Source organism: Astatotilapia calliptera, chromosome 19, assembly GCF_900246225.1.
Source record: "Astatotilapia calliptera chromosome 19, fAstCal1.2, whole genome shotgun sequence".
In the NCBI taxonomy this organism is placed as follows: Eukaryota; Metazoa; Chordata; class Actinopteri; order Cichliformes; family Cichlidae; genus Astatotilapia; species Astatotilapia calliptera.
In genome coordinates, this window is record NC_039320.1 from 948,454 (window position 1) to 971,500 (window position 23,047).

The 23,047-nt window shown below is 39.6% G+C and overlaps 1 protein-coding gene across 1 annotated transcript in view; it reads right to left on the minus strand.

Annotated features, from left to right (window-relative positions):
* Positions 1-23,047, minus strand: part of akap6 (A kinase (PRKA) anchor protein 6) — a 223,063-nt gene that overhangs the window by 86,495 nt on the left and 113,521 nt on the right. Inside the window, exons 14-15 of the mRNA XM_026151733.1 lie at positions 17,310-17,440; positions 7,125-7,245 (exon numbers count right to left, since the gene is read on the minus strand). Coding sequence (XP_026007518.1) covers positions 7,125-7,245; positions 17,310-17,440 — 252 coding nt within the window. The remainder of the gene's footprint in view (positions 1-7,124; positions 7,246-17,309; positions 17,441-23,047) is intronic.

Consider the following 23,047-nt stretch of genomic DNA (forward strand, 5'->3'; position numbering starts at 1 on the left):
TTTCCGGAGGACACACACACACACACACACACACACACACACACACACACACACACACACACACACACACACAAAGACAACACAAAAATGCCCACATACACACTGCTTTTTCAGTTCCACACCACGCAAAGGCAAACACTCACACACCCACACCTCCCAAAAAACCCCAACTTTTGTTGGGCCCTGTTGTTGCTATGGTTACAAGGTCGAGTCCCCCCAGTATTCTAGGGGAGCACAGCGAGGTTCTTTAACGGTCACATGGAGCGGAAAAAAAAATCACTGCAAAAACAAGAGGGTTAGAGCTGCTTTTCTGCAGGATACACACAAACTGAGAGAGGCAGGAGTAGTGAAATGTCCAAGCATTCATTTGTACTGCATGAGCATATATAACACATGGTAACATAGCTCCCACATATTATGTGTCGCGTTCTTGTTAATAATAGTGAGCCTGTTATGACTGAATGTTTATCCAACACAGTCATAAGAAGGTTGGATGAAGTGCTCCCATAATAAATATGGATTGCAGTGGTAGTTTATATTAGATCCAGCTCTGTTTAGAGCCATAAGGAAAAGAGAAAAAAACAGTTTTGCATGAATTAAAACTTCATTTCAGACCACCTTAGACAGCACAGAGGATAAACAGAGGCTCCCAATAGTAAAAAATAAATAAATAAATATTTTACAAAGGCAGCATGGTGACCTACAGCTCAGCACAGCAGGCGACACTATACATACCAGGGAGAGGGATCCCAGTGAAGGTTTTCAAAAACCCAACATCCATACTGGACTGAATCAGTCATAATGGAAATGCATTGACACAAAGCTTTAACCTCCTAAGACCCGAACTCTTCCACGGCATGCATTTTTAAATTCTCTTTGATATTTGGGCATATTGGGGCCCAATGAATGTAAAAATAAAGAATTACCAGATTTGTTTTTTTACCTAATTTTTGTTTCTAAGAAAAATGAGAGTCACATATGAGGATATTTGTTATATCTACAGTAGCAGTATAATGTCCTCATAAGTAGATATCAGGCCCTTGTAGAGCAAAATTGAGAATTTTGGTCTAAATAACCCAAAATGTGATGTCCACATATGTGGACGCCAGGTCCTAGGAGGTTAAGGAAAGGCTCCAGGTATTGTACCATCGAGATACCTGAAGAGTCAACACGTACTCACTCCCAAAGTGTAACATTTTACACTAGGTGACAAATCGTCGGTATATTACGCTTCTGCTTGCTGCGTTACTGTTTATCCATTGTGCTCATACTGTCATCGTATCAGCAGGGGTGTATATAAGCACCATGTAAAATTGAAGTAGCAAGCTATAATGTAAACAGTCTGGGAAACCCAATTGAGGAGATAAATTTATGGCTGAACTGAAGAAGGAAGAAACAGAAGTAACTTTTCCTTGAAAGACTCATTTGGTGGAATTGGAACATGAAACACTAAAAAAAATGGAGGTTCAATCAGGTTTCATATTCCTGGACCCAGGATTCCAAAAGAGGCGTAAGCATTTAAATTTTCAGTTAAGTGAGCTTTGAATTACATAAGTGCGAAGAAAGATACTGATGGGAGGTCTGAGGATATCTGCACGACCATCTTACCCAGGTTATTATACTATTCCAAGCACTCTCAATTGAAATAAACGATAAGCAATTCAATCAAATGGGACAAATTAGTATCACAGTATATTTGGCAAGGGAAAAAAACGAGAATAGGACTTTAAACCTGCATACTGAAAAAGAACAAGGGAGAATTTGCATTACCCTGCTTAAAAAAGGAATATATTTCAGACTTATTCTGAAACTACTGTGCAAAGCAAGATGGAAGGAAACTGAAGAACACTTTACTGGGTATATTCCAATTCAAGCATGGCTGAGTGATAAAAGACTGATCCAAAAACTAATGGACCTGGGTAATAAATGGATTAATTTATCTGTGAAAACATGGCAAAATATTATCATCAAGGTTAGTTTGATAGAAGAGATAAAGAAGCTACTGACACGATATTGATTTTGTACCTAATAAATTATATGCAAACCATAAGCAATGGACCATTAAGGGTCTCTCCTTATATTGTACCTTTTTTTAAATAAAGTGACACTGTGCAAAGTGTGGCTTTTAACTGAAAAATGTTAAAAAAGAAGTTAAAAAAAAAAGATTCCTCTTCAGATTCCTAGTCATAGTTTTAAGGAAGAGATTCAAATAGCACTCAACAGCTTAATAAAAGTGCTTTTCAGTGCCTATTAGGCAGACTCTGATCTAAACGTGATCTAAAGAATATAAAAGGGAATCAGTACCTACATAAAGCAAAAATGGCAGAGGGAAGCTAGTTAAGTTCAGTTTAGTTTATATAGCACCACAACAACAGTTGCCTCAAGGTGCTTTATGCCAAAGACGCTACAATAATATAGAGAAAACCCAACAATCAGTGGAATAAAAAGAAATCTGTTTGCAAAACTGAGCTTTCCAATGGAGGATTGAGAATAACATGTTAAGGCTCACTGGGGTTGTTTGGTGTGAAGAGTCTTCATGGATATTTCATTACTCCGATTCAGAGGTCACATCACTCAAGCTCTTGCAACTTCCTTTAATGTCCTCCCTTCATTTATGCTAGTTTTATTTTATTATTTTATTATGCTTCATTTATTGCCACATGTTGTTAAGTCTATCTTTGAAATCATGCCTAAATAGACCTCTGCATTACTTACTGTACCTTATTTATCTTCGTTTTATATATTCTGCTCCTGCGAACAATTCTGGAGAAGAAACACTTTAAACTTTTGGTGACTTTCTGCCAAAATAATGTTTAAATAAACTATTTTTCCTGCGCCTACCACTAGGCTGAACTAATGCCATGCTAATTCACGTAATGGATACATTAAGCCAAGGAAAATGAAAAGTACATCTGCCAACACTCTGATAACAAAGAGATCCGCCTGTAATCAGATAACTGAAACAGTGGTGACACTCAGCTGTGCACATCCGTCAGTGCAGCAGCACAAGTGGATGTGTCCCTGTTGGGCTGAGCAGAGAAATTATCGTCTTTGTTTCTAGAGACTGTTCCCATAGATTTCAATTTAGGATTCTTTGAGTGCTGTGTCCCTCTCTTTTAATGTCTCTGCTTAAAGCAAGTCAGAAATCACAGTTTTACACTCGTCATCACTAGTTTTCCAACTAGCCACTGGTTTAAGCTTAATTCTTAGAAAATCAGCAGTCACATGGCTTCATGTTCCTGATTGTTTGGATTACAGCATGAAGCTTTAGCCTACACAAAACTATGCTGTTATCACTATCTCTACTTTTAAGATTAGGCTTAAAACTTTCCTTTTTGCTAGAGCATATAGTTAGGGCTGGATCAGGTGACTCTGAATCCTCCCTTAGTTGTGCTGCAATACGCGTAGGCTTCTGGGGGATTCCCATGATGCATTGAATGTTTCTTCTTCAGTCACCTTTCTCACTCACTATGTGTTAATAGACCTCTCTGCACTGAATCATACTTCTTATCAATTTCTGGCTCTCTTCCACAGCATGTTTTCTATCCTGTCTTCCTTCTCTCACCCCAACCAGTTGCAGCAGATGGCCCCGCCCATCCCTGAGCCTGGTTCTGCCGGAGTTTTTTGCCATTAATGCCCATCTATTACTCAGATGAATGACTAATCCCTTCGGTAGGGGTTTGATTACACCAGTAATGATTTTAATTGAACACTTTAATGAGAAAAAGCTTTGTTTAAATGCAGAAATTCAGGTAAATGAAAGACACAGTGCTATCTACAGCCATAAATATACAAGGAAAATACAAGGATACAAAGTTGTTGGGGCACAAGCGCATTTTATAGCTGCTACATGAATACAGTGGATTCACTGTCATGGTATTTTTACAGTTTGAACACAGCACAACAACCTCTATAAGATACAAAAGCCCTATATGAGCAGCTTACAGTATACAGGCCTGTAGACCTGTCTCCGTAAGTCTCAGCGGTGGAGAAGGAGAGAAACAGTATAAGAAAGCGACCTTGGACCGGGCGAGGAGACGCTGTTGAGCTCCGCATCAATATTTTAGCGGTAGAGTTGACACATCAAAAAAAAAGAAAAAAAAGAGAGAAAGACAAAAGAAAGAACGAGGGAGAAAGGAGAAGAAGAGAATGCCCAGCGATTCCAGAGTCATCCAATATTCATGCACGCATCATCGCTGCCATGAATATTCATATGGAGATGAATATTTAAGTGCAACTCCTATGGAGAAATTAGGTTCATCTTTACACTTATCAATAATTTGCAGGCCAGGTGAGTCTCATCGGCCACTAAATAAGTCATGTCTGCACGCACGCACACAGACGTTTGAAGGATGGGAAAAAGAGTGGAAAACAACACAAAGTTACATGTCTGCTGGTTCGCAGCAGTGCCTTGTGGGTAAGAAGAGAAAGAGATGTCAGCAGTTTGATCTCTAAAAACAGAGTATGTGCACGCAGTTTATCTATTACCATTAATGAATAAACATGCGTACAGTTGCATGGTTGACACACACGTTAACTCCAAAATGTTAAAATGTCCAGCACCAGTAACACTGCTTTGTTTTGGTTATTGGTCTTTTATGTCCAATGTGAACTATCATGTACCTATTTTTAGTGTATTTTTTGCACCAATCCCTCTGATCAAATATTTAGCATCTAGCCAGAATAAGCCGGGGTTTTTGTTTACTGTGGTTTGTAAATAAAAGAAACCAGTTTAGATCCATTTCAATACTTTATTTAGTTGCAGCTCACAGTGACAGAAGCTCTTTTGACAATAGGCAGTATTTCACAAATGAGAAATATTACTGCCGTTAGAAATACCCCAAACCTCCAACTGAGAACTAAAATGAAATAATTAATCACTACGAGCACTGTGACATGAATATTGTACAGCTGAGACTGTGAAGTTAAAAATTTAGTCAAGCCTGATAATGTAGAGCCTAGCCCAGGAAAGACTGTGAAGTGCATTAAACTGGAACTGGGAGTGGATTTAGGTCCACAAGGTTCCACTCCTTGGAAAAACCCACCTAAAGTTTTTGTCTCGATTTTTAATCCACCCAACCGTTTTTAATATTTCCAACCTGACACTAGTGAAATTAACACATTGATTCATGAACATCTGCCAATTGAGTGAATCTGAATTGTACACACATGGCACCAGCTCACACATACCTCAATATTTCATTTACTGTCTCTCAAAATATGACTTACTTATACTTTTTAAACTGTTACACAGTTTAGGAACAAGTATATTTTTATTCGATTCCCCTTTTCGTGTGCGTGCGCGCACCTGTGTGTGTTTGTAAGCATTTAAAGGACAGAAGAGCACAATTCAGAAATCTCTAATCGTAACACATCCTGTTCTTCTGTGTTACTCATCTGGTGGCAGTGATGTCATTACACAAACACACAATCTCTCTCTCTCTGTCACACACACCCTTCTCTATGATATGGTTATGAGGGAGGCTATGCCTTGTAATCCTATTCTCCTTGGTGAGGATGAAGACGGGTGTATGTTTGTGTGTGTGCCTGGCTAGAAAAAGGAGATCTGAGGTGGAGGGAGGATTAGGGCAGGAAAGAGGAAGCCAGCCAAAGTGGGCGGGCATTATTTGCATCAAATACTTATATTTTCTACACAGTTACATGTTTTCTTTTTATATTGAGACTGAAGTCAGTGCTGCTCCTCCATGATGGAAGCAGAGCAGCCGATGGGCCCTTTGTGAATGTTTGGAAACATGTGAAGTCTTTCTTGCCAGGTAAAGTTGTAATAGTGCCTTATCTCCATCACCTCCTGTTTTTTATTATACAAAACAATTTGAAATACTTTACTTATTCATCGCATATTTGGGAATTTCATTTTTTATTCTTTACTATGTCTAATTTTTTATTCTTTTATTCTTTTTCTCTTATTAGAAGTTTGCTGTGTGCCTCCATGTCACATCTATAGCACAGAGTGTGCTGAACTAGATGAGAAAGTGACTCCAAACTGAGGCATCCAAGAGTGTCATAATAGGACCGTGCTGTGCCAGTTGTGAGCTATCTTATCATACTATAAAAAACTTTGTACAAAATCTTTGCACATCGCTGAATGCATCAGCTTAAAATGAACATACTGGCTGTTGAGATTGATGTAGCAACTGTAGCCTCAGCCTATTAGTTAGTGAGATCAGGTTTTGTGAACTCATCCTAACTCATCCTCCTTTTTGACACTAATGGGACCATCATTTACAAACTGAACATCATGTTGCATTCAGAAAAACTTGAAAGACTCTAGTTTACTGAGGTCTTAAACAAAGACTCTGAAGGACCATAGACATCTATACGATTAGAGTTCCTTCTAGAACCAGAGAAGTCACCCCTGCTGGCCATATGAAAGAGTCCAAGCACTTGTACATTGGCTTTTCAGACATGGAAGTTACACTGATGTTTCAGTATACTGCAGCCTACTTCTTAGGCTGTTTTTTTTTTTTTTGACCAATAGCCTTCATCTCTAAGTATGTCTGTTTTTTTGTTATATCACTAAGTTCTTGCTGACAATGATTTAAAATGCACAAGGCTACTCTATTCCAACAGGGCATATGTTCAGTTTAACACTGATAACTTTCACTACATTGCTAGCACAATCACGCATCAATTGGGTACAAGTGTGTACACTGTGAGGGCAGACAGTAACTTGATTACTTGTTTTTTCCAACCAGATTATGAAGAGTAAGTCACACACTTGTTGCCATGTCCCTCCGATGCAAACTGAAAAGTCCAGACTTGCAGGTTTTATGTGCACATTAAGTCTGCTTAAGAATATCAAATAAAGAATATCAATTGTTGCAGACCTCAAAAGAGTCCACAGAAGGTGCAGACTTCAATGAGTTCTCTGAAAGGATTACCCCTAGTTACACTATTATGGACACTGTAGTGTAAAGGGAAGCACCATGGCAGTAGTTTGATACACAGAAACAACCATGGTACATTTCATCTCAATGCACAGTTTTCCTTCATGGCCCAGCGCCCACAGGCTGGATATTTGGAAGAAGCATCAGTCGCACTGGATGCAGAAGTGTCATGTCTATTCACATGTACTGTGAGTTGGTGAAAGTAACACTATTTACCTTGAAGAGGTGATGTCTCTGCTCTTCTGACAGCATCAGCTGATGACTGTCTGTTACCATGGCGTCCATGTCCATCAGCCAATCCCACAGCTCCTGGTATTCAGCCTCAAACTCCTGCAGACTGACAAAAGGAAGTGAGAGAGAAGAAAGAGTTAAACTGTTATAATTAAATGTTTGTTTTGCTATGATTCATCTTGTCTATTTTATTATTTCCTTTATTATTGTAATTTTTTTTTGTCCTCCGGCAAAGGGAAACGTGGATCTTGTTATATTGATAAAACACATGTCTAAAAACTGACTGACAGATAAAGTTTGCTCTACAGAAAAAGACAACAGAAGGCAAAAAGAAAAAAGTGTCAAAAAGCAAAACTAAAATGCCGTTCCAGGGAGTATTTCATCACATTTTACAGTTGTGGTCATAAGTTTATAGATCATGTGCTTGAATGTCATGGTAAATTTGGGATGTTATAGAGTTGGTTCACAAGTTGAATTTATTTTGAACTTTCTCAAATCCAACACGGTCAGAAATACGTATATATACACTCCCACTAATATTTGGTTAAATGTCCTTTACCAACTTGCACCTCAGCAAGATGCTTTTGGTAGCCACCAACAAACAACTGAACATTAGACCACTCTGTGTGGCAAAGCTGACAGTTCATTTAAATTAGTTGTCTTGTGAGATTATTATAGAAACAATTATTTGATCCCCGCTGAATTTGCAAGTTTGCTCACTTCCAAAGAAATGAACAGCCTGTAATTTAATGCTAGTTTCATATTAATGGAGAGAGACAAATTATCAAACTAAAATTCAGAAAAAAACACATGACATATAAGTTATAGATTGATTTGTATGTCACGGAGTAAATAAGTATTTGATTACCAAGCAAAACATGACTTGTTGGAGAAACTGTTGTTGGTCTCCAGGTTTGCACACATGTCAGGAGGGTTTTGGTCCTCTCCTCTTTAAAGAAACCCTCTAAATACTTTTTGGTTCTTGACTGCCACCTAGCAACTTGAAGCTTCAGCTTCTCTACAGATTATCTGAAGGATTGAGGTCTCTAGACTGGGTAGGCCACTGCATGACCTTAATATGCGTCTTCTTTCGCCACTCCTTTGTTGGTTTGGCAGTATGTTTTGGGTTACTGTCATGCAGGAAGACCCATCCACAACCAATCTTCAGTGAGGCTGAGGATAGGCGGTTCTCATTCAAGACTTTACGATACACTGGCCCCTCAAAGCGGGGAAGTCGTCCTGTGCCCTTAGCAGAAAACCAACCCCAAAGCATAATGTTTCCACCTCTGTGCTCGACTGTAGGGATGATGTTCTTTGGGTCACACTCAGGAATTCTCTTCCTCCAAAGACGGCGAATTGATGCCAAAGAGCTTGATTTTGTTTTCATCTGACGACAACACTTTCTCCCAAGCCCTCTCTGAATCCTTTAGATGTTCAGTGGCAAACTTAAGATAGGCCTGGACATGTGGACCTTTTTAAAACGTATAAATTCCATGAGCAGTAATGTCAAAATGTTTAAGTTGCCTTAAACATTTTAAGTTAACACAAAAAACCCACTATGTGTTTGTTTCCACTCACAGGTATATTATTAAATAGCTACTGAGAAGAGAGACATCCTGGATACACATTTTGGTCGAACCAAATGGCAAAGTTTATGTTTAAAACTTTGTGATGATTCAGAAAAAATAACATCCATGCTCCTGCTGACATCTTCAGCAACTGTATGGGTGTCTTAGAAAGATATTTAGATATTGTGTTCATGACAGTTTATACAATCAGCACCCAGGCTGTTTAAATTTCTGTTTAAATTTTAATTTTGTAAAACTGTATTCAGACGTGGTTAATATTGTTGGGTCTTTAGCTTACAATATACAATGCCTCGAGGCGCCTAGACGCTACATAAATAAAACTGAATTTAACTGAACTGAAAGTGTAGTACGATAAATAGTCTTACACCCTCACGTCTTCTGTCATCCCCCCACTTCTTGCTGCTTCATCCCACTCCCTTCCCCATTCTCCTTATCCCAGATTTCACCCCCACCTCTCTCCATTTCACCTCATTTTTCCGACCTCTCAATGTCATGGCTTTGCCTCCCACATCCTCCTCTTGCCCAGAATTTCTCCTCCACCTCTCTTTTTCCTGTTTCCTCCTCCTTTTCTTGTTTCCTAGCACTTTCTCTAAATCTTTCTACCTCCCTTTTTTTCTCTTAACATCGTTCCTTTCCTTACTCTCTAGTTCTCCCTCCCCTTTTTCAGCTCACTCCTCCCACTATCACCTCCCTCTTCCCCTTCCTAACTCATCCTCTCACCTCCCCCTTCCCAACACAGGATCACATCAAATATTTATGCTGCTGGAACAGGGGCCGATTGCTCAAACACGCGCATTACTGTCAGCCGTTTTGTTAAGGTGCGTGTGTGTTTATTATTTATATATTCACTGGCTTTCGGTCTCGGCGGGGATCGCCAACATGTTTCTCAACATTAGCGGTGAAATTGTTTGGAATTCTCCGGTCGCTGACGACGACAGTTTGACAGCTCTGTCAGACCCACAGTATTTCCACAGTGACTCGCACACAAGCACACACACTGCACGTACATGCCAGGCAAGGCGACCACACATTAAGAGGTGCTCTCTGAAGCACACACATGAAAATCACTCAAATACACAAACACACACTTACTGAAAATCACAGTTACCCAGAAAGCCGCATACATATTCATCACTTAAAAAAGGAAACACACTACAATTTGATGTTCCATCAAAGTAGGGAGAGTAAACTATGAATGAAATTATGAAAAAAACAACAAATACAACAAAAAATACTCAACTCTCTACCATTGTCTCCTACAAGCTACAAAATTCAAACTATTAATATCTTTGGAATGAATGCATGCATTTATGGGCCTGAATCAGAATACTTTATTAATCCCTGAGGAAATTATATACACGTACATATTTTTACATCTGTTGTTATGCAATATAGACCCAATAAGTGAGTCTTAACCAAGGGGCAACCTCTGAAGCTGAAAAATGAAGCCAATGCTACATGCATACAAAACTGCAGTTCTACTCACTTTTGGGGCCCAGCCTCAAATGGTTTGAAGTGACAATTTCATATTAAAATGCCCAACTTTACAACCTTAAATGTATATTTACAGCTTGGCACAAAAAATGGATTTAGGATAGGTTCCCTCTTCATAACTTCTGCGAATTTTGAAATCATCATTGATCTGAATACTGGAGTTGGGGGCGAGGTGGCAATACCTGACTGGGACACCTGTTTGACTACAGGTCGTAGAGTACCTGAACAGTGTCAGTAGACAAGTCCATCAGTTCTATTTAAACTACTACCACAGCAATATGCTTGCAACCAAACACAGGGAGTTTTTTCCAACTGGTTGGGCGATACAGATTTTTTCCCTAAACAGGGACAGGTTCTTGCCAGGGGATCACTAACCAACCTTACGTGACTGGGGCATTAGCAATCATTTTCGTAGTGTGTGGCATCAAACTCCAGCAACCACTCGCAACCAGTCAGAGAATACTCGTTGTTCCTTCAAGACCGGCCGTATGGTTTCAGACCAGTCTCTAGGCCTGCATGACTGGGCATTATTCATTTGATGCTACACTGTCACCATGATGTTCACATGTACAAACTGGAGGACAAGTTAGCATCACGTGGTTATTGGTCATGTGTTTTCAAAACCTTAATAAAATTATACTTCCTGCATCTTGGAAAAGTTTACTTCTGCTCCCACACATAAAGAACTTGTAACTATGGCATTTTCTGAAATATTTATCATGTTAATTGCTTCTGTCATCTCAAGAATACTTATGATTAATAACCACTTTAACCTTTCCTCGTGACTGAGAGTTTTGCATGTAATAATTTTGTGTTATTTTGCACAAACTTGTTCCCAAAGCTTTCTGTTCTTATCCTGTTCCCCACTTTTCAGAAATGACCTTAGTTTATTCTGTGGTTTTTATATCCATCACAATTTCGAACTTGTCCCCATTTTCTGTTTTTACTTTCTAAAAATTGTTTTCTTCATCTTCTGCGGCTTTTTTCATAACTCCTTTTTCCTGCTCACGGCTACAGAGAAATAAAACAAGATTTGCCAACATTTTTCCACCTGTTCCTCCTAACTCCCCCCGCCTTGATCTTCTGTTATTTTCATCCTATCCTTTCCTCACACCTCCTGTCCTCCACTGAAAGTGATTCTCCGTGAAATAAAAGCTAAACCGAGGAGAAAAAAGCAAAGCAAGCAAACGCTGCTTCCTTCCCCCAGAGGCGGTGTTCCTCATTATGCGCTGAGCAGAGCGGCCCTTTACTGGCTAAGACAGATGAAGCAGATACAACACTCGTACAGATTGTTTTCTCTTGTCGTTTTTCTACCTCCCCTCCTCTCCTCCATTTCCGTCTTGTTCTCACACTAATGTTAACTAAATGCTTTGTAAAACAGTATCTCACGGGGGGTGGAAGACGAGAAAACAGACAAATCGGAAAGGAAGGATCGACGAGGCGCCACTGTGGGGCTGCGTTCAACACCGGGATGGTTACAGAGTGTTTGAAGTGTCAAGTTCGTTTTCTGTCACACTGCGCTGACGGAGCGCACAAGAGTATTATAGAGAGCCTTTCTGACATTCAGTCACCTGAGGAAATTTGAATTATAAGGATCTATTATTCATTTCTACCTCAACATAATTCCAGTCAACACTGGATATAAAAAATAATGTGGATAGAAAGTGTGCAAACCTACATGGAAAAACATACTGATATCTACACTAGCTATCCAGACATTTTTCAATAATGAAATAAATGTGCATCTGATGAGATTAAGTAGTTAAATGCCATGTGTTTCAGTGTAACACTGACCTCTACACATCCTATACGTCTGTATTTTCTATTTTCTACCCAAACACAACAGAGAATGGCACACAGACACTAAGCAAAGGAATTTGTTGGGCCCAGCTTCAATCTGCAATGAAGGGAATATGACAGGAGTGTCCAACTCCAGGCCTCGAGTCCCGGTGTCCTGCAGGTTTTAGATGTGTCCTTGATCCAACACAGCTAATTTAAATGGCTAAATGACCTCCTCAACGTGTCTTGAAGTTCTCCAGAGGTCTGGTAATGAACTGATCATTTGATTGAGGTGTGCTGACCCAGGGCGATATCTAAAACCTGTAGGGCACCGGCCCTTGAGGCCGGGAGTTGGACACCCCTGCACTGTGACAACCAGATGGACAAGTTAATTTTCCTGTGTGATGCTATGATAGATGTTGAAGTTCTGTACTTCTTTGTCTCACAGCTCCAGATTCCTTCCATATGTCCTTCAGTCAGTGTTGAGTTTTATGTGAGTGATGTGAAATACATGCTTTTCAAAATAACTGCTGTAACATTGTTAGTGTCCTCTATTTTACAGGGTTTACTAACCCTGTAAAAATTTCAAGTTCTGAGTTTCTGTCTTTCCTTTCTGGTATTTTGTACACAGCTGTTTGAATAAAACTATATGGTGATATACAGCTAAATGCTCCGATATCTGGCCGTGAGGTACTGTTGAGACACCTTGCTATTGATTATTGGTGTAAAATAGCAGGTGATAGTCCACCCAACTGAAACTTAAAATGTCTTCATGAGGGGCCTAAAAAATATATTGGAATCTTTCATTTTTAAATACTTTCTTACTGATTTACTCTTTTATGTATGTATATATATATATTTTAATGATCTGTGGTGTCATTATTTTGAGACGTTCTTTAACTAGTATTGTATTTTAAACAGGATTCAGGATAGATACCTTGTTGCTAACTAAAACACTCTCGGTGTCTTTCAGGCTTAAATGGACAGATTTGTTATCATACTTCACTTTCTACTTCCCTTTCTCTCTCTCTCCCTGTCGCCTGCTGCTGCAACGCCGATAGCGGCTGTAACTGCTGTCTCTAATTCATCATCCTCCATACAGCAGAAAGAAGAGAGCAAGGGACATAAGGCAAGAGGAGGGAAGGCAAGGCTCTCAGAGAGAGAACGAGAAAGAGGAGAGGAATGGAGAAAGAGGAAACTGGAGAAGGTAACAATAAGATGAGAAGACAGATATTCTAAATAAATAAAAGTAAAGAAGAGGATGGGAGTGGTGCATAGAGGAAGGCAACAAAGTAGTTACACTGAGAGAAAGGATGCAAAATAAAGCAAGGTGAGCAGGAGAAAAACATGAAGAGAAATGAAGAGGTAGCAGAAGGCCAAGAAAGAGGAGACAAAGCAGAGGTCAAGGAAGAGCAACTGGGAAAGAGCAGGAACAGAGGGTGAGGAGGAACGCAGGGAGCGATGGAGTGAAGGAAGAAAGGATGACAAGAGAGGAGGATGAAGCGATAGAATGAAAGGTTGAATGAGTCATATTGGCAGCCGTCACCTTTCAGTCAGAGACTCTGCTGGATTTATGAGGTGATTCACTGACACTCGCCCAGTCTAATGGATTCATCCTACAGAGACATTAAAATCGAACTGTCGATGAAGAGCAGCGCAGAGGCCCGTGCTGATATTCACACACTTCTTCATTCATCCATGCTAACGGGTTCACCCTACGGAAACATTCAAATCAAGTTGTCCACAAACAAAACCCGGGTGCTTAATCAGTCATTCACTCACTAATTTATTATTTTATTAATCTTGGAAAAGAGCGTGGTGCACAAGTTTAATTTATTTAGACTTTTGTGGACTAAAAACACTGACTAACACGTCGTACAATAGGAAAGTTCCCTAAAACTAAACTAAAAAACTAAAACTAAATGTGAAAAAACAATTTAAGTTAACTAAAATAAACAAACTGAAATGATTTCGTCAACTTGGAAAACTAAATAAAATAAAACTATAGATGAAATGTTCTTAGTCCTGTTTGCCTGACGGGGCATTGATGGACGAGTTTATTGAGACTGTGAGTCAACTCATTTCAGTTTAATAGCAGTACTGATTTTCCTAAATCTTGCCTCTGACATACAGTATGCCCTCCATTACGTTAACAATTCAAAAGATTAAAAACAACACTGAAGCTAATAAAAACTGAAATAAAACAAAACCGTTTCAAATAGTAAAAACTGAACAGAAACAATGATTAGTCCTGAAAAAGATCTAAAATGCCATCTTCAGCTACCAAATGGTTGTAGACAGCCATCAAAAGTCTGTGGTTAAAGTAGAACTGGATAACAGAGTTTTAAGGTGGTATCACTGTTGCCTCACAGTCAGAGGGTTCTGGATTCAGACCTGTGTAGGGTCCTTCTCATTCTTACATTAAGTTCATTCATCCATATATTTACAAAGTCTAAATCCTCTCTCTGTTTCTCTTTTATCACAAAGTCATTAATTCCTGCAAAGTCAAGTCACTCAGTCATTCAGTTAAACATGCATTTGCTTTCAATTCTAATGTTAGTCCTTCGTGTATTCATGTTGGACTTTTTAAGATATAAATATGTTAAATAAGGTAACAAGTGAAACCAAAGTACTTATTGGTATTAAAAGTATGACTTTGATGTATGTATATATATATATATTTCTGCTCTGAAAGGTTTCATGTCCTGATTGGTTAGAAGCTTGGACATGCCTCATCTTTCCTATATAAGCATTTAGATTATTTTGAACATAACAATAAGAAATATGAAAAATAAAAATTGACTTTTAGTTACTTTAGTTACTACAAAAAATCTATATCTTCCACCCTTACTAACTTTCATTCTGCTAATAATTTAGAATTGAGATATTTTGCTTGAGATTAGTGAATAATTCCGTCTGACCTTCATTTTCTTCACAACTGAACCAAAACCAGAAATCTCAACAGAATGAAACTCACAAAGAAAAACATGTAACATCCAATTAATACAAAACGCATCACACACACCACTGCACTGGACAGACAGACACACACACACACGCTCACACATACCCAAATGTAAATGTGAAAGGCAACAGCTAACATATGAATAACCAATTAGAGCCCGACACATTCAATGTAAATTACTGAAATATTACGCCGCAGCCTCAGAGGGCTGAAAAACACAAACAAGATGAGGCTTTCATTTACATTTGTGCTGTGGGTTTTCACTCTTTGCGCACAAACAACTTGCGCATGTAACAACTGTTATTTAATTCAAGTAGAAGACAGTCCAGTGGCACTGCAGTGGGTTTGATTCGTATATGTGGACACTTGCACAGACAACGCACGCACCGCACGCTTCGCGGAAGCCACCGTGAAGTCACACTGACAACACCCGCAAAGTCTGCAGAACACAACATGCTACAGACTCAAAGGGAGTAATTTAAGCCTCAGTTTTTTTATTTGCATACACACTACTCAGTGTATGTTGTCATTTTCTTTTTGTGTGTGTGTGTGTGTGCGCCCTGTGTGTGAGTGATAACTGCAGTGAGAAGCTCCTCAAAGCCGGGGATGAAACGCCGACAGGCAGCGTGACCAAACACGGTGCTCGCCGAGCCGAGCCTGGCCACACCAGATTACTGCTGTTAACGCTCATGCTCTGTGTGTGTGTGACTGCGTTTAGCTGCATGTGTGTGTTGTCTGTTATGTTTGCCTGTGTCGCTTCTATCACAACAGACAACACTGACCTGCTAGTTTTCACTCTTATTATTTTGCACTCCATTACGCTCTGCAGCTTCTGTCCTCTGCACGTTCAACACACAAACTTGAACACCTTGTTTAACAGGCCCAATGAAATGGTGGAACTTCTAAAAGTCAGAACAAAGGACTTTAAAGTGGACCTGTTATGATGATTTACAGCTCCCTGGATTTTATTCTTGGAATACACAGGAGCAGCAAGAAAGAAGTCCTCGTTTGTCTCCTATTGGGCCTTAGTTCATTGTTTTAGCTCACTTCCTGTTCCCTTTGAGCCACTTTTCTTCTAATTGGCTGCACATCACAAACAGAAAGTTTGAACAATGGTTGGCACTTCTGGGCTCACAGGCTTTGTCCCTCAATTGACCATAGGAGGGAAATTCAGTTTTATGAGTGCATAGAATTTCTACAGGGTGTATGAAAAGAATCATGTGTCTCCTACAGGATATATTTTTTAAGTAATGGACACAGAAGCTTGGGGTAAATTTCAAAATACATGGCTGAATATAAAGTTTTACATGCAAAAACTTTATATTCACTGTTCACAGAATTGGTGGTGTCCTGTCCAGGGTGTAGTGCACATTTGGCCCTAGTTGGGATAAGCTCGAGCCTATATTACACTAAATTAACACATTAAACTGATGGTTTAAAGTGGTCGCTTAGTGTCTTACGGTTCTGTAGTACTTGCATTGATCCCTGTGACTTCTCTTAAAATCTCAGGGATCACCTCTAAAGTAGGGAGCTGTTGTTATCCTGGCTTGATAACTTTTAAATTCTATATAGAGAGACCGTCTGATTCTCATAACTCCAAGAATGAAGATCCTCAGCCTAGTCGGTTTGCGGCAGGTTTGAGGTTTGTTAACCAGTTTGCTAAATTACCGTATTTTTTGGAGTATAAGGCACACTTAAAATCCTTTAATTTTCACAAAAATTGACAGTGCGCATTATAATCCGGTGCACCTTATGTATTAATTCTGGTTGTGCTTACTGACCTCGAACCGATTTTATGTGGTACAAAAATCTGTGAAAATGTGTTAGTACGACTTTGGTAAGCCACGAAGCTGCACCGCATGATGGATTGTCGGAGCATTATGGCTACCGTAGTCAGGAGCCTCGCGGAGTTACTGTGCTTCAACATAATATTACTCTGTGTGTATAAGGACCCCAGAATGGCACCTATTAAGAGACATGCTTACGAAGCGGATTTCAAACTCAAGGCTTTCAGTCATGTTTTGTTTCGCTTAATGCGTCTTATGTATGAAAATAGACCTGTTGATTAATATTGCACTTCATATTCAAAAATACGGTAGCCTAGTGGTGGATGAACTGTAGCCCAGGAGGTCAATGAATACTCTACCAATTCGATTCTGAGTGTATGCGTCATAATTAGCACTACACGAATGTGTGTGTACATGAGGGATGTGGGGAAGTTTTAACAGGTCCTCCCATAGTAGACATGCATTTGTTTTACAAAATAGAGCACTGTAAAGCAATTACGGAAGCTAACAGAAAATTACTGATCACTTATTCTGTTGTTTCCTGTTGTGCAGTTACCTGTTGTTCCTGGCCAGGTGATTGCCGCGCCTTCTGTTGGTGGGTGAGGGGTACTGCAGGCTGCTTAGTTTGATAGCCATCTGCTCTAAGGCCATTCGCTGGGCTTCGCACTGACTGGTGGTCTGCTCCGCCTGAAGAAAACAACAGAACACAGGGGTATATATTACCCAGACTGAATTATTTCTTACACTTCTTTGGTTCATTCTGAGATTGCGTTCACATCAACATATTCTCTGTTATGTTTGTTAGTTGTACCTTGCTATAACCAATGAGGACTGATATGCTGTTTCCACGATATGCTGTGGATGCTGATGATAGTTCAAAGGGCTTCATAACAATCAATATAAGAATATTAATGCAAGAAAAGAAACTAAAATACCTCTTTGCAATGAAAAATGCAACTTACAGGTTTGATTAGCAGCTTCTTTTGAGATGTTTTTAACTGTTTTGAGAGAATAATTTGTGACATTTAACGCTCAAATGAAAGGGTTTTTAAAGAATATTTTGCACTACTGCTGAATCTTGAGATGATGTTGTTTTATAGTTATTATAAAATTCCCTTAAGATGTCGTCCAATACACTGTTAATAGGTTTCTGTACTGTAAAATGAAGACTTTTAATGCTACATGGAAATTTATGTTTTATGTTTTAGTCGATTAGATAAATAAATGAATAAAACCATCCATAGAATTTAAAAATAAATAAAAGTAGACCCTATGCTGGTAAACAGTCTAATGTCAAATAATCTGTAATGTTACAAATTAACACTATGTCTATGCATGTCATGTTCTCAGTTTGCTGAATTGCAGGTTTTCCATGAAAAATTCCTGCCTTTCTCTGGTTTAGCACTTCTGCAAAGACCCCTCGAGCGTAAGACTTTTTAATACATTCTAAGGTGAACTTAATTCAGTGCTTCTTACAACGTACAAATACCCTGTCTTAAATAAAGACCAAGATGACCAGAATCAAGGTAACACAGTGAGCCTTCTTGAAAGCGAACAGAACGTGTGTGCATGATGAAGTCGGCGGTCTGAGTGGGATCATCTTCCACTGAGTGTGATTAGCTGTTTATTGCAGATGAAGGAGATTCGGACGTGGCGCGTTTTGTCGGACGTGCCCTTTAAAGCCCTGCAAGCATTCAGCAAGCCACTAGAAACACTCTCCATACTTATCCTCTGCGTCAGCTGACAACATACACACACATCTATGAAACGGCACGTACATGTGTATGCATATAAATGTACATACACACACAAACATTTCACTAACACAGATCACCCATAAAACCTGACGCACACATTTAATACGAATTGCTTTTCTCTGGCACAAATTACCCCTCATACACACACTCCTATCAAGCTCGCACAAATGTTCCCATAAAGCCACACATGCGCACAAATTGACCATCAATTGCTTCACACACAAAAACAAACATATTCACACATGGAGCATGATTCGCTGCTCTTTCTCACAAATTATCCTTCTCTCTCTCTCTCACACACACACACACATACACACACACACACACACACACACACACACACACCACAGCTAGTTGCACTCGGTATCCAGACACAATCATATAGAGGCACTCAGAGCGCCGCTCAGATGTAATTGCATACAAACTATATGGAGATGAGGCCTCAATTGAACCAATGAAGGCAGAGTGAGTGTGTACAAACAGCCCAATGTGCACACATACACACATATGACCGCCTGCTTTTTCCTCATTCAGTAACAATCTGAATAAAGTGTTGTCGCGTCGAGTTGCGTTCGCCGTCCGATCTACTTAGCGGACTCGACGGAAGGATCTGGAAAGGTCATCCAATCTGTAGAAGGCAGAGCTGCTCAATCAGCGAGCTAATAAACAAACCGGCAATACACAATCAACAGCACTGTCTGTGTTGAGGTGTGTTTGAACGAGAGAATATTCTGTTTGTGTATGTGCTGCTGTTATAGAAATGAAACTAACTGGAGCCTCTCGGAGGAAAAAAAACAGAGTTTATCTAAATGTCTCTCCACTTTCCTTCATTACTTCTCTCTATTTCTGTCTTGGTTGCGTTTGCAGACTGTTTGCTGGCTAGTTAGTCGGTCAGTGAATCAGTAAATCAGTCAAGTTGTTCATTAGCTGGTTAGACTGTTCTTTTCTGTGCTAATATGTTCCCTCAGTCTATAACTTTGAAGCCAAGCCAAGAACTACATTTAAAAATTGCCTCATTTATGTAAGCTTTTTGCACATTTATCAAGTAAATTACTGCACTTACAGCAAAGCAGAAGCGACCTTGGTCAAAAGAATAACCACGGCAGGACAGCTAATCCAAAAAAATGAATTAACATTGAAAGGGGACAATTGTGGTTTTACTAATTTTCTGTCATTTATATACTGATACAATGTTGGGTGTCAGGAGTTGGGTCTGTAACCCAGCATTTTGAATTTTATTTTGTATTTTGATATGTGGAATGTGTTAAGTTCTTTGGTTGCTATTGTTACTTAGGATTGAATTGAGTTTCTAGTTCTTCTATAACTCCTGATTTAAAAGTCTTTTCTTGTCTTCAGTGACAATATATCATGTATTTGTTGTCTGTGTGTGTCATGTAGTCGGTGTTATTATGTCTACATCTCTCCGTGATTCCAGTTTTATTTTGAAAGTCTTGTGGTTCTATGTTCAATGTGCTTAGTTTTGCTCTTCTCCTGTGGAATTATTATGTTCATTTGTGTCAGCCATGTCTCCCCAGGTGTTTCCACTTCCCTCATTAGCCTTCTGTGTGTTTTCATTCAGTCTTTGGCAACGTCCACACGGGTATTTTTGAAAACGGAGATTTTCCGTTTTCGTTTTAAAAAATAATCCCGTCCACACGTAAAGGCAGAAATGAAGGAAAACGCTGCTAGGAACATACCAAAGCAACAGGTGGCGATATAGTCCTAACCGTGCAGGCCAATCAGAAGTCTAGAAGCCTCGGTGGGAAAAAGAAAACAAAGCTGGGGCATAGAAGCAGAACCGAGTTGTATGTGTGGAGGGACAGTAACTGTGTGTGTATATGTAAGCATTTAAACACTGCAGATAGTACAATTAACAGTAACAGTATTGTAGAAATTCATTTCACCGAAACAATAACGTGGCGCACAGTGTGACGTCAAAAAAGGCGCACACCTTTGACGCTGCGTTTTCTGCATTTTCTCCGTTTTTCTCGTCCACACGTAAATGCAAAAACTGAGTTTTCAAAAAGATCCATCCTGGCCAGAGTTTTTAAAAATCTCCGTTTTCAGTGACCAAAAACGCCGTTTACGTGTGGACGAAAGGTGCAAACGCATAGAAAAATCTGCGTTTTCAAAAATACCCGGGTACGTGTGGACGTAGCCTTTGACTGTTTTCTTTCCCGTTCCATGTACTACATGATTCTGCTCAGGTCGTGTTCATGTTTCATGTTCATGATTTTCCTCGTTATAGTTTCTCACACGTTCCTGTTCACAATCATGTTCACGCCTGTTGTCATAGTTACCAGTTTAGTTTTCCCTGTTTAGGTTTTAGTTTCGTTTTTGCCCCTGTTCGCCTTTTGCTTTATTTTCTACTTGTGTATCAGCCGTAATAAACGGCTCGCTTTTTTTTTAACCTTAGTACCTTAGGGCGATCGTGGCTCAAGAGTTGGGTGTTCATCTTGTAATCGGAAGGTTGCCGGTTTGAGCCCCGGCTCGGACAGTCTCAGTCGTTGTGTCCTTGGGCAAGACACTTCACCTACTGCTTACTGGTGATGGCCAGAGGGGCCGATGGCGCGATATGGCAGCCTCGCCTCCATCAGTCTGCCCAAGGGCAGCTGTAGCTACAACTGTAGCTTGCCTTCACCAGTGTATGATTTGTGAGAGTGAATGAATAGTGGTATTGTAAAGCGCTTTGAGGGGTCCCGAAAAGCGCTGTATAAATGCAATCCATTATTATTCCCTGTCTGCACTTGCGTCCTCATACCAACACTCAGGCTGCGCCGTGACAGTTGGATGCCATTCAGGCAAAACTAGTCATTCACATTATCTGAAATGAACTTAAATTAATTGTCATGGTCCAGAGTCATGTGACCCAGTGTTTCTAAGTTTCATGATATTTTGTTATTCATCTGTATTCTAGTTTCTTTTCAGCTTATCTACTTACATTCTGTCATACCTACTTGCAGTTATATTTTATGGTTTATTGGACTCCTCTTGTGTCTCACCCCTGTGTTAATTCTTCCTTAGAGGTTTGTGAGTCTTATCTGTCATGTCTCCTGTCTGTGTAATTCATGTTGTCAAGCTCATGTCACTTCTGTGTCTTATTTAGGGTTCTTGTTTTACTTTGAAGGGTGTTCAATGTTCATTGCTTTAGTTTCACTTCCAATGTGGTGTCATTTGGTTTGTTCTAGTCAGCTGTTTCCTCACATGTCTCCACTTCCCCTGATCACCTCATGTATGTATTAAAGTCCTCTGTCTTCCTGTGTTCAGTGTCCCGTCGTCCTTGTTCCACCCATCATGTCATGTCAGGTTTCAGGACTCTGTGCAGGTCATGATCATGTTGCCTATTCATGTATGAGTTCATTGCTCCTTCATGTTCCTGCACAAAGTCCTGTTCATAGTCATCGCAGTCTCCTTTTCATTGTCTTCCTAGTTATCATAGTTAAGTCTGTTTCCTCAGTTTTCCCAGTGTAGGTTCCAGTCTTGTTTTGCCTCTGTGCTTACTGCCTTGTTTTGTTGACCTGATTATCAGCCGTCATAAAAGGCTCGCGTTTTGTTCAAGTTAGTTGTGGTCTCCTCGCCTGTGTCTGCACCTGGGTCCTCACACACCCACACACTGTCTCCCCCCACAAACTGCGGCATGAATTAAGTGTCTTAAGTTTTAATTTAGGAGTGATAAATTTGAATTCTCCTTTTCCAAATTCCATTTGAACTTCTGGGACAGACAAAGTGGTGAAACATGGAGGACAACAATTTCCCACAATTTCTGATTAATATAAGTCAGTATATAAGAAGCAAACCAAAAATAGCCTTATAAATAAAAGATCTACATATAAATATACATAGTAGCTGAATCTACAACATGACAAAGCAGACCACTCAAGCTCAGCATACAATGCACAAGGGTGAGTAAAAGTCTTAAAGTTTGTAATAAATCCCATCGTTCCAGAATAAACAGAATGCAGGATATGTAAGCATTCTGGGGACCCATGTATATAAATCACATCACCATAACCAAACAGAGACATAAAAGTCTTTCTGGCCAGAAACAGATAGAAAGGAAAGTAAACACCAAGTTTCAATTTCAATTTTTTCACCGAATGCGAGGTGTAGACGAGAGTGAGTCGTCAATTGTTTTTCCTATGTACTTATATTGAGATGCTCACTCAATCTCTGAGCCCTGAAGTATATAATACATGAGAGGTTCAGGGGTTTATATTTTGAATTTTTAAGTTTTAAATCACACAGGCTATGCTATACTGCACTGGAACTGACAGAGAGCCTGGCTATAAGAGGAGTAGATCATCATATCATCAGCATAAAAATGAGGACTGATCACATTAAGCAAGCTAGAAGTCACTGAGGCCTGATTGATGAATAACTCTGAAAGCATCCAACGTTTTCTAACAGCCCTTCGATGGCAAGTCTTGGTTTTAACTGTGTCAAATGCTATGGCTAGGTCAATAAAAATGGATGCACAATGTTGCTTGTTATCTGCTTGAAACAATCACTTTTAAGGCTGCTATAGTTGTACTGTAAT